This window comes from Embiotoca jacksoni, unplaced genomic scaffold, assembly GCF_022577435.1.
Source record: "Embiotoca jacksoni isolate LCO1_2020_lvr unplaced genomic scaffold, fEmbJac1.0.p SCAF_9, whole genome shotgun sequence".
Classification (NCBI taxonomy): domain Eukaryota; kingdom Metazoa; phylum Chordata; class Actinopteri; family Embiotocidae; genus Embiotoca; species Embiotoca jacksoni.
Genome location: NW_027185447.1, coordinates 11252031 through 11270601, shown reverse-complemented (window position 1 = coordinate 11270601; position 18571 = coordinate 11252031). Strand labels below are relative to the sequence as shown.

At 39.6% G+C, this 18571-nt stretch overlaps 2 protein-coding genes across 2 annotated transcripts; both read right to left on the bottom strand.

Moving 5' to 3' along the window:
- Nucleotides 1-1220: 1220 nt before the first annotated feature.
- On the bottom strand, nt 1221-5117 carry hoxc12a (homeobox C12a). Its single transcript, XM_069141535.1, has 2 exons — nt 4514-5117; nt 1221-3368 (listed from the first exon to the last, which is right to left on the bottom strand). Exons 1-2 carry the CDS (start codon nt 5100-5102, stop codon nt 3130-3132), a joined length of 828 nt encoding a protein of 275 aa, XP_068997636.1. The 5' UTR covers nt 5103-5117; the 3' UTR covers nt 1221-3129.
- Nucleotides 5118-12162: 7045 nt separating this feature from the next.
- hoxc13a (homeobox C13a) lies at nt 12163-16282 on the bottom strand. The gene is made up of 2 exons (XM_069140823.1): nt 15611-16282; nt 12163-13287 (listed from the first exon to the last, which is right to left on the bottom strand). Exons 1-2 carry the CDS (start codon nt 16272-16274, stop codon nt 13031-13033), a joined length of 921 nt encoding a protein of 306 aa, XP_068996924.1. The 5' UTR covers nt 16275-16282; the 3' UTR covers nt 12163-13030.
- Between the last annotated feature and the right edge of the window lie 2289 nt (nt 16283-18571).

The following is an 18571-nucleotide window of genomic DNA, read 5'->3' as shown; positions in this document are numbered from 1 at the left end:
TGTTGTGGTTTAAGGTATCAACCAAACCTGGTGGCTCTCTAAAGTGAGGTAAACAGAACAGTGTGCTGCAGCAAAGCTTGTATCAACTCCTGAGTGTGTTTTTGTAATTACAATTAATCGTACAATTAATCAAATAAGAAGAGGGTTGTGTTGAGTAATCGGCTCACTTCATCTTACATTTGTATATGCATGTGTGGTGATCATGCACACACTTCAGGAATGCCATTCAGTGGGTCGCTTGCAGGAGCGGCCGCTCACAGTTCACTGAAAAGGCAACATCTGATCTCAACATTGAGACAGCACAACGGGTTTCCAGTGAGTATACTATACCGAACTGAGACTGGAAGCTGCTGCAGACAAACGCATCAATGCCTGGTTAGTTAGCTGATAGGAAAACACTGCACAGCCCTGTTTTGCTTTACACTTCACTGCCAGTAGGGAGAGTCTTGTTTTAGAAATGGTTAATTATAAAACCGTCTATGTAGTTTGTAATTATGTATGCCATTTGAGAAACATTTTTTTTTTTATCTCATCTTATTTATAAGCCATGTTTTGATTTATCACATATTTAAATCTCTAATGCAAACCAGAAGATGAGGATGCACAGGGAAAAGGCAGTCCAAGAGGCTTGACTATGGAGCACTGGGGTGTAACCCTATTACTGCTTTACAGAGCTATTGCGTGTTTAGCTGCGCCGTTATAGGCTTGTAGCATACCAGTGACATTGATTAGTCGAACTTCAAAAGAAATCGGAAGGGTTCGAAAAAAAAAAGGGCTATTTTTAAAAAATTGTTTTACTTAAAACTAATGTATTTGTTGTATAGTTGTAGTGTCTGGGGCTTCTATAACATTCAATGCAACATGGTGTTTAGAATATGCACCTGGCCGCCATTTTGCATGGAAATATCCCAGCTACCTATAGCCTACCTTTAAATCTGTAAAGGCCATAACAAAACAAAGACAACCTGTGTGGGCTCCCATTGCTTATATTTCACAGCATGTGCAATTATTTGCCAACAAAACACCCTCTCAAATGCTTCCAAATGTCCCATTAATGTTCAGATCTTTTTTTCACTGTGGTGGACACATATATTTTTAAACTGTGTTACAGGTCACGTCTAATAAAATAATTCCACCAGTCAGAGAGTCTGATTTTTGAAGCAGAACATTCAGAGAAGGAACCCAATAAGAGACTGAGGTAACACCAATAAACGTTTCAATATTCGGTTTATTGAAGACCTTACGCATATACATTCATATCGTTATTACTTTTACAAGACAACGTTGCAACCCTTACAAGCGCAAAAAAAGGAATGCAATGGGGGGCGACATGAAAGAACGATAATAAACAACTACTACACTGAAACAGGGTTTCTTTAAATGTCATGAATGGTAAAAATTTCTTACATACCATTTCTTATATCCATTCTTGGCAGTATATAGTTTTGGCCTACATTCCCAACCCTTACAACCACAAATAGGCTACATGGAATGCGATATTGTACAAGACGATCAATAACATAAAGTACTATTACATAGCGATAAGGGCTCCTCAAATAGGATGCAAATACTAACATATGTAATTTCATTTTACAAAGTTATACACGAGTACAAGGTAAGGAAAGGGACAACATTGAGCACATTGCAAGGAGCAAGTACATTACCGTAGACCTAATAGGCCCTCCGCCCTTCCACCTTAATAACAATAATAATAATAATAATAATAATATTATTATTAATAATAATACATTCTTTGTAGACGTTTGTGTCAAAATGTTTTAGTTTGTTGGCTTTTGATTTGTTCAGAAAAAAAGTATAAAAAGTCACCTACAGAAAAAGTGGCCCGCAGAACATGACTTATAGCTATTTCACATCAATAACATGCTGCAAACATTTCACTGCTATAGCTTACTCATTATATATGACAGATAATGCACTGCATTCGCCCTGAATTACGTGGGCACATATGGGGACCTAATATCAAATTTTCGAAATTTTCTGTTTATTTTTATTGTGAGCGCCAAGTTTCAGCAATGCTCTTTTGGGCCTAAAAATCGATCTCCTCCCCACCCTCTTGCAACTTTAGGCGGATCATTTGTTTAACTTGGTGTACCTAAATGTAGTTAAATCTCTCCACTACTGATGTTTGCGAGTTTACTGTAGAATACACTTTTTTTTTTTTTCACTGACACAGTTTGGGACGTGGACTTTTTAATAGCAGCTCAGAACCGTTTTCAAACGGTGATGTCACTCAACTGAATAAATGCAACCCATGCAGGATTCAGTGGTTGTTGGTAAGACAAGTTGTACGGTAAAACAAGTTTTCAAAATAAATACCTTTGCAAACTTGTGTGTGCACATGAACAAAGTCGTGGCAATTAATTTTTTTCAATGCGCAGCCATAAAGATATAGATATGGATTACATTGCGGTTTTAGTTTTCCCTCCCCTCATGCAGACTTCCAGATCTCCTGCCCGTGACCGTGAACGTGCCCACAAACATGGCTACAACTATGGAAATCAGTTAACGATCACGTGCCTCCTACCAAACAAGTAGTGGCTGTGGGAAAAAAAAAAAGGAACCGGGCGGAGAATCTTGTTTTTTAGTTCTTAACTAAGGAGAAATTATTGCGCGGATGCGCTCCAGTCTTCTCTGTCTGACATCACTCTTACATTTAAACCTATTTTGAGATTTTTACCGAGTGGCTCCGCTGACGTCTCATTTTCTCTGACTAAAAAGGGAACAAAAGGATGAAGTCCATATGTGTCATCCCATAAAAGATATTGCCTCAAAGATAGATTTCGCGTGGCCTACATTTAGGACGTAGACTTATCTCTTGACAGATGAAGAAAAAACAACCGACACACAAATCACATTCTCACAGTTTTTTTTTGTGCATTATGGCAAACATGAAGGCTCACTGACATGTAGTGTGTAGCTTTGGATGCCAGATAGTGGCTTGTTTTGGGCTTTTGTAGCCCGCACCTTTAAGAACAAATATCAGAAACTGATGTAATAATTGACTGCAACGTAAAAGATGGATAGATGAGTGCATGCATTGAAAGAAGACCTAAGGGAGCGTAGAAGGCTTGGCTTTTACTGCCTATCGATTCACCTTCTGCCGCATCTCTAAAAGTAGGCCAAAGCTTGCTCCCTCAGCATGAGTCTCTTCTTCTTCATCCTGCGGTTCTGAAACCAGATCTTGACTTGTTGGTCGCTGAGGTTCAGACGATCGGAGAGCTCCCTCCGCCGCTGCCTGGTGATGAACTCATTCAGCATGAATTCACCTTCTAGCTCAGCCAGCTGAAGTTTGGAATATGGTTTGCGTTTCTTTCTGGTCCGAGTGTGCATCGGGTACCATGGGGCACCTGGAGGAGAGGGAGGAGGATGAGGAGGGAGCACACAACGGAGCAGTCACCACAGTTTCAAAATCACGGTCACCTCCAAGGTTATGGTGAACTTACAGGGGCATCAGTTGTCCATGGCAAGTCGGGGTAATTGCCTAAGTGAATTTAGCATCACTTTAAAGTAATATACTGGAGAGCAATCAGAATATTGTATCAATTTATCAAATAACGTTTTAATGCTCAAGCATTGCGTATTTCAAAGGATGTCAGCTTTACTGGAAATGCAGCCTAGGCATTATTTCAGTCAGCTGCAGAAGATGACTTTGTTTTGCAAAAAAAAACCCTGATGTGGGGGTTCTGCTTTATATTAGATTCAGAGAACTGAAGCCCCTGGAAGCTGTCACTTCCTCCAAACACAGCTACAATTTATCTGTTTTGATCTCTGACTGGACAGACCTCAACTCGAATCCATTATCTGGGCAGTCTGGACTTGTCCAATTGTTTCTGACCTTACGCGTTTATTTTTCATTTTTCAACGTTCTTTGTGGAGACCACCAGTATACCGCGGCTTGTGTCACAGGACGTTTTATTGTTGCAGTTAAAGCAGCATTAACGTGATAATTAAGCCGTGCTTGCAAATACCCCTACTTATTTGCGAGTTTCAGAGCATATTAAATGACTCTTGAGTCCACAGCGACAGATATTAATTCTGTTTACGAGTCACTAAAAAGAAAACTCTCCCTATTTGATGCAGTCAACCAAAGAGACTCACCTCTTTAAATCACTGCACTAATTTGTGTGTACAGACTGCAACGATAGATCAAAATCAACCGTTTACGTGTCTGAACCACAGGACCTCATCTGATCTATGAAAACGCGATGGCTGACCTGATTGTTTATTCAAAGCTGTAGGCTATATGGTTTGGTGAGGTTATCAATAACTGTACACAACCACATGGTGCAAGGAGTATTTTAGGGCAACCCCTAGCGGCGTTTGCACACCACGCAAGTACCCTGCAGGCTATCTGAGGTGCAAGTTGTGCATCAAGATAACGAGCTCTAATGACGGTTTAATCCCGCAAATGTACGCTACAAGTAGCCCTCTTATAAATAACGTGAACGTGCTTTAATAATAATAATTGTGATGAAAAAAAAAGAGCACCCACCTCCGCCTGCGGCTATGTTGCTTGAATGGCTTCCCGGTGACACCAGGGTCTGTGTGTCGCTGGATGAAGGCTTGCTGCTTTCGTTGAGTAGAGAGGAGCTGGAGTCGGACTCCATTGACTGACAGGATGGCGGGTCTTGCGTTAGTTGCTCGGTCCCATAATCATATTTGGAAAAGGCGGCAGTGCTGCCAATTCCACTGTGCATCCCGTGGTCAGATGTTAGGGATGATGTGTCTCTCGCCCTATCCTCTCGTTTGAGGCTGCTGCCACCTGAACAGGTCTCCCTGTTCCCGCTGCCGTTGTTGTAATAACATTTAGCTTCTTCTGGTCTAGTAATTTCACACGACCGATTGAAGGAAGGGTTAATAGACACGGGGCTGCTAAAGTAGGATTGAGAGTATCCATTGCACGGCTCCGAAGGATTCCACGGGAGGGAGCAAACATTGTCCCTTCTCGGGTACGAGAGAGACGGTAGCCCCGCCAGTTGTCCCCCTGAGGCTCTAAAATTCGGAAAGTAAAATGTGTCTCCAGTGTGGATGTTTACCAAAGGTCCCACAAACCCTGGATTAAGGAGATTATGCTCGCCCATTTCCGCGGGCCCGACCAACAGCTTCTAGTTTATTGCAATCTGACATTTAACATAGTTAAACCTGGAGGGGCGCCTGATTGGTCATTCTCAAACCACGTGTCCAGGCTAACTTCTGCTACACATGGTACCACCCACTTGGTCCATCTCAGACAAAACAAAACATTAACTTCTGTATTACAGAGGTTTATATGCTTTTTAAAAATACTATAAACCTTTTATTAAAAATGTAGAATCTTGTTTTTCTCCACTTGAGCCATGCTGAGTCCAAAAGGAGCTCAGGCTGCTTCTCCTTTTACACTCGTGGAACTGTCTATGGCCTCGTTTAAATCTCTTTATAAGCTGGCAAAAAAAATTTAAATGCTATTTCTTATGAAAACTGTTTTTTCTTGAAGGAGTGGGTGCATATGACATCTTGTTTTCTAGCAAATTATGGTTGAATTCCATGTCATATAAAGCTGTGATGTCCCAATTTTACAAGCTTGTTTTAAGAAAAGACTGATGCTCATTGCCGCACTCTACTCATATTTACAGTAACGGGGTCAGCAGGTTGAAGCCACTGGCTGTGTAAAAGAGGACAATATTCTACAAGGTTACTTTAAGAGGGTATATTTCACATAATATTCTCTAATACACCTCACATGAACAACTTTAACAGATACCTCCAATAAAGGTTCGCAGCCAAACTCTGGTGGGATTGTTATACCTCTCACAATTCTTTTATATGGATTTTACAAGATATCAGAGGGCTCTTAACTGATTCAATCAGCTGAGAGTCTCTTTGCTTTATATCTCACTAATTAGTTGATTTGTAGACGCAGTTCTCAAGATACAGAACAAATATGTGATATGCCATGATATAGTCGCCCTCTGTTCTGACAGAAAATCCTGTTTTCCAGACAGAAAAAAACTTTTTAGAGACTCCACCAGTTTGCAACATTATATGCAGGGGATTCAGGCATTCTGCAAACAGCTGTCCCAAAAAATTTCTAATGAGGTCATCATCCTCGAACATATTATTATGACTTTTGCGTTCCCTTCCTAAATTCGCAGACTCCTTATTAATAACAAAATGGGGACTTTCCAATCGTTTATAATCTTCTATATTAAATCAATATAGCAACAATTTTGGTAATCGCATTTTACCTTTATAAATTCAAATTTTACCGCCACAGTCGACTAAATTGATGGATTTCAAAACCCGTCAGTGGGGAACTTCGTATGTCTCAATTATGTAGCTAGTTAAAAAAAAAAAAGTCTGATAATAAGGACAAATAGTTTGACTCAGAAAAGACAGAATTAGATTGTGAAAAAAAATCCTAAATATACACACGTTGTCGCCAATTCACTCAAGTTCACGACGCAGAGTCACGGTGGCTTGAACTTGATGTTGAACTCAAATACTCCATCAAAATAAATAAAAGTAAAAGAAGTTAGAATGAATAAATTAGTATAAGCATATAAAATACTTTTAGTTTGCAGCAGCCGGAGAAGGCTCATTCATAAATATAATGTGACTATAAATGCGCCGAATTCCATTTTGCTGATTTAAAAAAAACACTATTATCTTCTAAATATTGTACCATGAAAATAAATAAAATGGCAAAAGTCAAAATGATACAAATAAACAGATTGAGTGCACTCATTGAGATAAATAGCCTATTAATCTAAGGATTAACCGAAACGTGTAGGGTTACAGATGCTTGCACATGCGTGCTGAATCGCGCTATATTGCATGCTGCAAATTTGCCAATGAAGTGTTATGTGAGAACATTAGCATGCATTTAAACACTGGTCTGGGAACGATTTGCAAGTCAGCCGATATTTGATAGTGGTATCTGTCACTTGTGACCACGTATCCTATCTAACCCAAAGGCACCGGGCCTTGCTCCAGCCTTAAATAGAAAGAAAAAATATCAAATGCTTAAACTGGAGAAGCCCTCAGGGATCCGTTGGGGTTTCACTCTGTCCCTTGGACGCACCGCTTCTATCACTGCACATTCTCCAATCTAGTTAGTGAGTCTCGCAATGCAGCACAACATCAAGCCAGCATAGTATGTTAGGCCTCGGTCTATGAGGAGCATTGGGGTGTATTGGTATCACTTCAAGGCTCCTCGTGTTATTATAACAGTTACCAAAAGAAAAACAGTGGAGCGTGATGTTTACAACAAAATGGCCCGGACGGTCACCCAGTGAATAATGTGCAGGCTTAAGTCGCCACTTTACCTCGGAGAAAGAGGCATGTGTTGCGCCTCCTTGCCTCGTCTCTCCACGCCTCCGATCCACTGCTCCCGCAGATCCGGATTTCACATTCAAACAACTGCTCGTGTGTTCAGTGCATCTTTAGCTCAGCGATGATGTCATATCTGACCGTGAGCTATAAGGCCTTGTGTGCTTTAGCAAAACGAAAATCTGCTATTAAAAAAGCAACTTGGTAAACCGAGCATATAGCACTGTCAAGGTCACTGTCTAGTACACTGTCTGTTCGTTATTGAAATTAGGTTCCTGGAATCCCCTGGTCCTGTCCAGACAGGGCAATAGCCTAAACAAAGGGCTTTTCTTCCTTTTTTTCTCTCTTTGATTCTGTGCAGGCAGGTTGCCACAGTTATAGCCTCGTGCAACCCCTTTAAAGCTTCCTTCAAGGGAAACAAACCGCCAAGGGAAGCCTAAAGAACTCACAAAGGTGGTAATGTTTCAGTTGAAAGGTTTGGGAGAGCTTTTTCATTTGTTTACAACAACAAAAATATATTTTATGCGGCTTTGCTACACAAATAACAACAGCCATTTTGACTAAACTGATAAAAAAAAAAATAATAATAATAATAAAAAAATGAAAAAAATAAAAAAATGTATTCAATTGATTTTAAAGATGGCCCAATTAAGTCTGGGAATAATGCTAATAATATAAAAGGCCTATTATTTAAGTTAAGTTGCCATAAAAACCTAACAAACATTCAAACATTCAGAATCATAATCTGAATAAGAGAGAAATATGTAGAAATGTACAAATTAATGATGCGGTCTAGCATTTATGGTAAAGCCATGAGTTAGCATATGAACTTGACCGTCACTGTGTATAAAGTTGTACTGCAATAAGCTGCCACGACCAACTACTTCAAATAAGAAATTATTCAACCTTATTTACTTATTAATTAATTTAAATTTAAACTCTAACCGAGTGAGTGTGTGTTTGAGCGTGTGTGTGTGCGTGTGTAGTATTGTAGCTATGATATACTATCAAGACATTTAAATGTAAACTGCTCATCAACCATAGGACTACACATGATCATAAAATAAAATAAAATAAAGTACGAATTTTTAAAACCAAACTTGGCTCATGTGGGCAGTCAGATGGAATTTAATTGTAAAACGATTTAGGAGACTGCCGGCTTTCAGATAACAAATTTGCCAAATGTGTTGAATATGCTCTTATAACTATATATAAAAAGATGTCAATAAATAAATAAAAGAATGATTCAAATGAATGCCGAATCATCGGTTGTCTTTCTTGTCTTGTTCTCCGACATGTGATTTCCAGATTATCAGGTATACTTCAATTGCACGCTCAATAAATCACAAAAGTGTATGCACTCTTTGTATTGAAATAAAAATGATTGCAAAGAGCAATTCCATAACAAATCAGCTAAAACAGTTAGGGACAGATATGGCTTTTGCATGAAATTCTGCATTTACCATCCACTATAGGCAGGACTTCAAACTTTAAACAGTTACCAGAAAACCTTTCCATCAAAAATGAAAAAACTATAAACTCGATATTCCACAAATATTATCAAACGAACTGAAATAATTAACCAGGTCGAAGTCAACATCAGCGCAACACAAAAGCCAAAAAGTTAACTGAAGTAAAATATCCATAAATTAAAGACAGTTGCAGCACTTCCTGATATTTTCCACTGGTCACCACCAGAGGTTATCAGCCCCCTTTCTCATGTCTCTAGCTGACAGCGGCCTGCAGCCTTGACGCCGCCACACACAACCAAAAGCGAAGCAACTTTTTCAACATTTCTCTGCGTAAAATCAGTGTCTGATCAGGGTGTAAAGTACCTACAAATATTTTAGTTCTGTTCTTTATTTTAAACGATGCTATCTGGTTTGGTGAGTTTATATGCTGGGTTTTACTTTGTTCGGTAAAGTAAATGTTGATCTGGGTGTTGCCTGTTTCATTACTAGGTGACAATTTATAACTTCAGCGAGTAAAATAATGTACTTTCAGGATATGGTGTACTGCAGTGCAGATTTGTACATAGTTATTTGTGTATTTACATTTATCCATTCTGAATTGTATTTTTTTAAATTAATTTTAAATAGAAAAAATAAAATATCACAGGAAGTATTCAAAAAGCAAAACCGTCCTTTTGTTAGATAATGATTTGCATTATCTGCTAATTAAATCACATTTTGTTGTAATACATATGTGGTAAATCATTGCTCAGGCATTCCACTAGCATTCCATACAACTAGACAACTTTGGCAACTTTGAAAATTCTGTTATAACCTTGTAAAATATCAGTATTTCAAATACATACACAATACATACTGTATTTGTCTCGGAACGTCATCGCCGCTGCGCAAACTTTACTCTGAAGAAAATAGCAATAATAATAATACCAAAAAAAAAAAGAACTAACAAATCCGCCTGTCACTGCGTATTGTCCATCATATTTCTTCAAGTTAGTCTTGTCTGTTCAATGCACGGCATATTTCGTGAGTTTAAAAGTCATAAAACAAAGAAGGAAGAAAACGGCCATACCTTTAATCGTTATATGATGGGCGACGTCGTGTTATTATTTCCTCTTGCTGTGTAGACAGTATGGCTGCTTGCTGCGGATTACTGGTGTTGGTGTGAGACGTCAAAAGTCCTACCTGTCCTTCGTGGTCAATAACACACACCTCATGATGAGTGCATGAAACCATTGGTAGTTCCAGACGCATGGGCCCGAAACAAGTGCTTTTCGAGGACTTCTGCAAAACACAAAAGAACAGAGCCCAAATGTTAATGCTAAGTTCTGAGAGATGGTCAGAAACGCAGGTCAGAGGATATCACTACACTTCCCCTTTTTATGTATTTATGGCATGTCATTAAGCCCGGCTGTCTAGACAGGGAAATAACACCTTGTTTGCCTACAAACAACCCCCCAGCATTGGTGTCCAGCCCCCTATTTATTATTCACAATCTGCTGTGATGTCAAGGTCAAAGTGACAGCATAGTCATGGTCAAGGGTAAATTAGGAGACCCCAGAACTTTCCAGAAGGATTGAAAATCCAGGCAACAGACAAACAAAACCTTCAAGTCTGATGGCTCGGATTCTAAGCAACGACCTCAAGAGATCTGAAGAAGCTCCAAGAATGACAGAGCCCAACCAAAGACTGAGATGTGGTGAAATTAAAACGAAAAACAAAACTCGCAGAGTAGCTCTAAATTTAGCACAGCTTTTTTGGGGGGTTTCGCTACAACATTACACTTAATAGAAAAAAAAAAAAAACTTTTGGTGCTTCAGACGTTAAATATCACGACTACAGAAAAGACAGACAGCCGTTTTATCCTTTACGTCTGACATGAGGACGAATCAACCTCACTGTTAGAGACAAAAACTGAAATTACAGATTTGAGATGGGTAGTCATAAGAATCTTAAAATAAACTAATTGCAACTGTATTCTCACGAAAGTCGAGTGTAAACTTGTATTTCTGCATATAATTTCCCTCCAGTCGTTTTCATAACTATAGCTTTTAACCTGCTTGACTGAGACATTCATGCCTTTACATTTGATAAACTTGGTTTCATGAAAACCTCCAGCATATGCACGTCTACCAAACGCAGAGAATACGCAATTTGTAAATAGAAATATGGAGACCCCGTATATGTAATGCAGACATAGACGGAATTTCGCCATCAGCGCGAGAGCGCATGTGTATCAATAGCCTAATAGTAAGTAGATAAACTAACAAAACAATAAGTATAAGGTGAAATAATTAAATTCATCCTCAAGTTCACTGCACAACTCACCTGTGCTTATTGCATACCTTTTCACCAGCATCTAATCAAAATCTAAATTAGGGCAGGGCTGCAAGAGCCTATTATGTGCCGCAAAAGTACAATTACGCAAGCAAACGCTTCATCATTTTTATTCAGTCATGTCTTGTTACTAAACAAATCATAGTCTGAAAAATACAATATGGATAAATGACTTAAATACACAGTCGGTGTCTTCGAGATAAAATGCCTCTTCACTCTTAAATGATACAGGTTATTATGTTCCTAATATGAGACCAACAACAACTAACTTGTGGCTGTGGAATATGAAAATGGTTAGAAATATTATTGCGTGGTAACTGAATAAATGTTTCTGTGAGAACCGAGGCATAAATCGCTGTATTTGCCTTCCGACCTCTTTGCAACCATTCTGCTAATTGGACGTCTGCCAAGTATCAGGCAATACAACCCTGGCATTACCTTTGATTAAAATTGCAATGCAAGATGGAGGAACAAACTTGGCCGTAGTGAGCACATTTCTCCCAACCCGACGAGTTTGTTTCTCAAAATTGGTCCATGGAAATATCAGATCCTGCCAGTTCTACTGTGACACTTCTCTGTGGAAAAAGACATTGGTTCAAATATCATAATTCACTTGGTTTTATGTCTTAGTTCGCACATGCAATGTACACGTTTGCAAAATGCGCGTTGCTGCTCACTAATCCGACCTAATCAATGTGCCATCCCTTCTTACCAACAAGCCGACTCCAGTATGCCCGATGATTCTTAATCAAGTACTTTACAACATCAAATCTTCAGTCGCTCATCTGCTGCTGATGTTGTAGAGGAAAGACGACAGCGGTCAGAGCTTTTGCTGCTTCGTTACACCAGTGTAACTGGAAGCGAAAAGAAACGCTGCAAGTTGGGTGGTTGATTGACTTGAATATATGAGTATTTTCATAATCATCATTTATTTATGAAACACGTTACCAGTACGTAAATTCGACACCACAATACAGTTCACATACTGCACCAAAGTAGAAATTACAGGTTTCGTACAAGGCGTGTGATGAGCTCCAATGCTACACTAACAAAGTCAAAAAAAATAAAACGATTGTGCATTTATGTGTAATACTCACTGACTTTAATGGTTTACAATCATTCCAGTTGCATGACAGAATCCTTCACTGATAAAGGAAAACATACAGGTTTTGGGATATTCCAGTTTACAGTTCCGCCATACTAGATAATGTGAATTAAATAATAAAGGCATTGCACTATACAGATTAACATCATAGCAGCCTTTGTTTTACCCCAGGCTTAAGAGGACATGTCCCACACAGAAGAGCATAACTTTTGAAATTCAGACGAAATTTTTTTCTTCTTTTAAAAAAAAAAAAATCACTCTCTCCCGAAAGTCCTCTCTGCGAGTTTCTGTTGAAGATGATTAAGTCTCAAGTTCAACGTGTCACTACGTCACAACAATTCTTGTCCATGCGGCGATTATCTTTATAAAATGTCATCAGACAACCCGTCTCCTCTATTTTGATCTGCCCGTTGCCAGTCTTCGAAATGTCATCAGTCCTTATGAGATTTGGCTTGGAAAAACAGAAAAACACGCAATACTTGTCTTTGAAATACAGATATCGTTTTAAATATTATATATTTATATATGTACATTCCTATAAAACAAATGTGAAGTGAATTTTCAATATTTTCACAGTTTTTAGAGAGTAAACTCTAAATTGAAAACTGGGGGCTTGGTGGCATGGTCGATGGAGTTGATGATGGAACTTAAATAAAATGAAAAAAAAAAATAAAAAAATAAACACCCATCCAAAATGTTCTTCAGCCACGAATTTCAATGCAAAGAGGTAAATATATGGTATGGTGTTTTGGAAGTATGAGTTCCAGTTTCAAGGAGGTCGCTCCTCTTATCAAGTGGTGTGCATGTGATTGTTCTTGGATTTACTGACAAATTTCTTCTCCTTAACTCGCCGATTTTGGAACCAGATGGTGACTTGACGCTCTGAGAGGTTGGTGCCGGCCGAGATGCGCCTTCTCTTGTCTTTGGTGATGAATTTGCTTGCAGCATATTCCTTTTCCAGCTCCTTCAGCTGGATCTTGGTATAAGGCACACGCTTTTTACGCCCACGACGATAACTGCTGACCTCAGGCTGCAATGGCACGACATCTGTGGGGAAGGAAAAAAAAAAATGTCAGGGAAATGTTATGCGCAAAATCATCCGTACGCTTTAAGTCACAAAACCACCGGCTGTGCAGCTGACAAGATAATTACATTTCTGAAGCTATCCGAGCAATGTTTATTTTTAAATACTGACTTTATTGGATTGACAGTCGGAGAATAGTTTTCAAGTAATTTAAAGGACTGACCCTGTCTGTGTGTGTGTGTGTGTGTGTGTGTGTGTGTGTGTGTGTGTGTGTGTGTGTGTGTGTAGGGGGAATGTGGGGTGGAGGTGGTACACAAAAGAAATGTTGTCAGGATCTCAGGTGTGCAGCACCTGACATAAAGGGGCCTTTGAGCGACTTCTCTCGTGTAAAATATGACAACGGGCCGTCTTGTTTCTGTAAATGAATTATCACTATCAAGTTACAGCCACTACAACTGGCCATTGTTTCCAGTGGCCAATGACCATTGTTTTCCTTCAAGCTGCATGTCAGTTATCTGCTTGTTGATCTACAAACCAACATGAACACTAGTTATTGTATTTTAGATAAATCTGTCGTCAGGACGTTTAATTAAACTGCGGGGTAAATGGGTATAAACTACATTAGGTCTCAGCGTGTGTGCAATACGCCTTTCAGTGAGAAACAGAAAACAGAATCTGCCAACAACATTGAAGAGAACAATAAAAACTTTCGAATAATCATAAAGTTACAAGTGATAACGCAGCTCGTAAAAGTTCACAATTTAGAAACAGGTATATCATTTTTTTTTTTATAAATAAGACTACGTATGTAATGCTTTTTTTATAATATATTTTTTCCTAAGTGTAAATGTCATTTTTTTTTTAAATTTGTTTTTAAAATGTTGTTACCTTATTTTTTTCAGGTACCCTAAATTCTGGGTTTCCACCTTTTTGCAAAATATGGAGCGGAGTGAAAATCAGCCAATAAGAGACATGACAGGACAAGTATGGCAATGCCTTAGAACAAATAGTGGCAAGCTGTGAGACATGAAGCTTTTCACCTCCGTGTAATTTTACAGTCAGAGGTTGTGGAAATTTCTCCATAGTTCCTGTTCATAAACGATTTTTGTGTCCCAATTTAGGCCAACGGATATTAAAACTTTATTTTCAGGTCTTGTTATCGTCACATGTTAAATATCCTGTCATAAGTGAATTGAGGAATACTAAGTGGCGTTTATTGTTACAGTGGTTTATATTTTAAAACAAGTCAAGTGTCTGTGTGAGAGGGCGTCAGTTTGTATGTCTGAAGCGACACAGACAGACATGGACAGCGCGCGCATGTGTGTTTGTGCACGTGCGCGCGCGCGCGAGTATTTGACTGCGTGCCCGTGCTTGCGTGGCTTGCTCTTGTGTACAGTATTTGCAATATAAAAAGGAGGGTGTTGGTAATGTGTGAGTGGAGTGGGGGGTGGGGGGGGTGTCCCGATCTGAAATTAAAATAGCTACAGATTTGACAAAGATAATAAACCCATGAGGTAAAAGTAGCAGTCTAGTAAACACTCTGTAAACTGCATACTCCTCGGAATCCTGTGTCCATTATCAAATATGATGCATGTTATATGACACCAAGTAAAGCAAAAGACGAGCTTGAATTTAAATGTAAACGGATTTGATTATGGGGACCCTTAATGTGACATGATGCAGAGGTATGTAGCCTGTAATGCAACTGTTATACGAATCCTGATACATGCAAAAGAGGCAGTGCAGGGCGCTGAGATTTATTGGCACAATACAAACACAGTAGGCTAGCAAAGTCACTACATTATCATACAGAGGGCAAAGGTATGCAGTGGCGCTGCTTTCTGTTGTATGTGGCAGAAACGGAACTATAGTCATCATATGACTGTCGAAAGAAAATGCTGAATTTGCATCAGCCGTTAAAGGGCCATGCAAATGAAAAGCTTCTTGACCTAACTGTTCTGATTTATCATAATTTTCATGCACAGCCTACTTCACAGGAAATACATGATGCCGTGTGCAATGTAAAACAGAAGAATATATTTACATATACTAACGGAGTCCATAAAAGTACTCATGATAACTGACATGGGGAAAGACAGTTGTGTGGTTTTCTTTTTACATATTTAGTTTCCCTGGACTCTTTGGTAAGCTCATATGGGGATTTTAACACAATATAATTCATAAACTAAACAATAACATCTCAGCAGAGTAAAAAAATACCCGACTACAATGAAAATAGCTGTCTCAGTGTGATGACACAAGTATTAAAACCCTACATGCTGCTGGGCTCATGTGAATTACAGCCAACTTGAGACACATTAAAAAATCATTCTAATTTTCACATACCTGGGAAAGGTGATTTCCAAAGATGAGTTGACTGAGTTTGCTCTTTGGAGCAGTACACCTGCCCATCCCAGCCATTGGAGAGAGCCCAGTGCTGGTAGCCCTCCATGGGGATCAAGGCGTCGTGCCGCGGTTCAGGGTGGGCACTGATACTGGGCACCACCGACACGTCGAGATATCCAGGAACAGCCTGATAAGAGCTGGCGAAACTCGGGTAGAAGGCAAACTCTTTCGCCCTGGTAGACAGTTCCTCCGTGGGCAGCGCTGTGCTGGGCTCGGCGTATTTCTCTGCGGGATGGTACGAGCATGGCTTCTGCTGCAAGTTCACGTTGTGCGAATGAGATAATCTACAGCCGTAATATGGGTTTCCAAAGGGATAACCGTAACTCAAAGATGCGCTGGATGATGTTTGAGGAGCGGGACACTGCCGGCCGGTGTCTGGAGAGGAAATATCCGAGTAGACGGAGCCCTGGTGGGTCGCTATGGTGCCAGAATGTCGTCCCAGCGCGGGGTGCGACATCAGGTCCCTGCAGTGGGTCGCAGGGCAATTACCGCTCAGTCCCTCCATTGTTTGGCTTTTATTCTGGTTGTTTTCATTCGGGCTTTTTTCATAAACGTACATCAAGGTGTCCGCCCAGCGTGGATGCAGAACCAGCGAAGTCGTCATATCACGGGCTGCCGATGCTTTTTAAAAGTCGACTACTCCAAGACGGACACCTCATTTCCAACTACATTTTACACCAAGCGCATGCGCACACGAGGCCCCTGTGTGTCCACTTCATTAAGAATCTGGCACGTGATACGCTAACAAGTCCTACGAGATTGGGCTTGTGAGCAGGGGTAGAGCAGCCCTTTAAAGACCCACTGCCTCGCATGTCACCGTTTTTTCCTGCAGAATACCGACTCCTATCATTGGCTTAAATCACCAAGACCCACACCCTTAAAGGGGAGTTTGGATACTTTCAAGACTGGGGCAAACGAAAACAACCTGTGCAATTTAGCCGACTGCCGAGGACTGCCAGATAATATCATAACCTATGATAGATGTCACAGTTGATACATGAAAAATAAAAAAGTAAATATTTCAAGTTACATTTTTATTCTCATTTTCAGTTCGCGCCTTTATGCACCGGTGCGCAAAGTTTGTAGATCACTGGTGGAAGCGTTAAAGTTAGTTTGATTATTGAATGTATGATAATTAGAAAGATGAAGTAAGGTGGAATCTATCGTCAATTTAATGTGCATAATGCAACAGTAGTATTTTACATTAACAAATGCAGATCTGTCGAATTACATAGACTATGCATCTGTCAACCGTCCAGTCTTATCAAGACTCCTTCTTTGAAGTGCGCATTTCCTTTAGATCCGTATCCGCCACTGGGTCACCTATTAACAAGCTCAGAGGAGATTCTGTGACCAAACCTGTGTGGAGAATGACTCCTCCAGCAGGACATAGTAATTATGAATAGTGTTGCCTTTCAGGGGTTGATATTGTGGAACCTATAGTAAATTATAACTTTTTGCACGCCGTGATACATTTTTTTTTTTTATTATCTAGCTTAAAAAAGAAAGATAATTATGGTATCTACTGATTGTGTGCATTTTTTTATTTGGTGTATATGATTCAGAACTACTCGTTTTAGAATTGGCAAAGTGGAATTAGTTGAATGAGTGTCGTTGCATCACAGCACCCACAGGACGAGATGAAAGCTGTATCAGGTAAGACACCGTCATCATAAATTACATTTCACTAAGCAGAGCAGCTTTTCATCTGCAGATACATTTCGAGTAATAACCCATAACCTTCCTTCGTTTACATGCAAACATCTCGCGATATATTCGGGCAAAAGTCCAGTTTAACATTCACAGTTAGGCCCCAAATATATTTTTTTTTGCCGATAATACCACCATTTAAATGAGCCTTAAACGAATTCATGTGATGTTTCTCTTTCATTGGGCAATCCATTCATGCTATACAAGTGGATTCCGACGCTTCTAGGCGAAAATGAGAACAAGGAGCCGCTTTCTGCTGTGTGTGTAGTCTACAGACCATGGTAGAAATGCGGACGTATTCCCACCAATAACTCTCCCTCTGCTGTTGCAGAGTTTTTGGACACGTTCTTCTTTAGATTTGAATGGTTGGCTACAGCTCTTTTCAAAATCCAAAATGTATTTTTAGTTTCTCTTATATCAGGCTCTGTAGTCACAACAGCTGTGGAAATCCTATACTCCTCTCCTCTGCAGAAAAAAAAAAAAAAAAAAAAAAATACTTCTGGGTTAATATTTAAAACTTAACTGTATTATCAAGTTTAAAATATTACCGAAAGCATTGGTCCACAATGTCTCCATAAAGTCGGCTTTTTGTGATGCCTATCCCATGAGTCACTCAAAAAGCAAGCTACAAGCTGCCCTGCAAAGGGCGCATGGTTTTATCAACGTTTTTGCACTGCTGAGTTGCCTTGGGAATAATCAGGCCTCGGTTGTGTATTTGTAAACAGCACTAAGGAAGCTGGACCCCCGTCGTTCCTCGGACAGAGACTATAGTTCTTTTGTCTCAAGGAAATTGCCACTGCGAAGGGCTCATCCAAACGGCAGCTGCACGGAAGTCCAAGGTCAAGGTAAAAAAACGCAGACAAACAGGGTCGTAATCAGAGTCTAGACTCTAGACAGACAAGAATGAACTTCACACTAGAGTATGCATGCAAACTAGCTGTTATTTAGAGACCCTCACTCTAAAATATTTGCTATGTGTGAATAGGGGGACAGAGCTCCAAATAATCCCTCGAGTTTCTATTTTTAAATTCGGGAATTTGACCGTTTTTGCACTTCAAGAAACCGTATACTTCCAAACGCACATATTTCTTGGGTGTTATTTGAGATTTGTGAATAACAGTATTATACTATAAGTTTGGTGCCAATTTTTTAATCAGCCCAACTTCTAAATTATCAACAAATGTATGTCTG

Excerpts from the sequence above, each read along its gene's own strand:
- hoxc12a (XM_069141535.1), bottom strand. The coding sequence starts at position 5,102 with ATGGGCGAGCATAATCTCCTTAATCCAGGGTTTGTGGGACCTTTGGTA. Across the intron at positions 3,369-4,513 it reads CAACATAGCCGCAGGCGGAG|GTGCCCCATGGTACCCGATG; the intron begins GTGGGTGCTCTT and ends CCTCTCCTCCAG.
- hoxc13a (XM_069140823.1), bottom strand. The coding sequence starts at position 16,274 with ATGACGACTTCGCTGGTTCTGCATCCACGCTGGGCGGACACCTTGATG. Across the intron at positions 13,288-15,610 it reads TTGGAAATCACCTTTCCCAG|ATGTCGTGCCATTGCAGCCT; the intron begins GTATGTGAAAAT and ends CCTTCCCCACAG.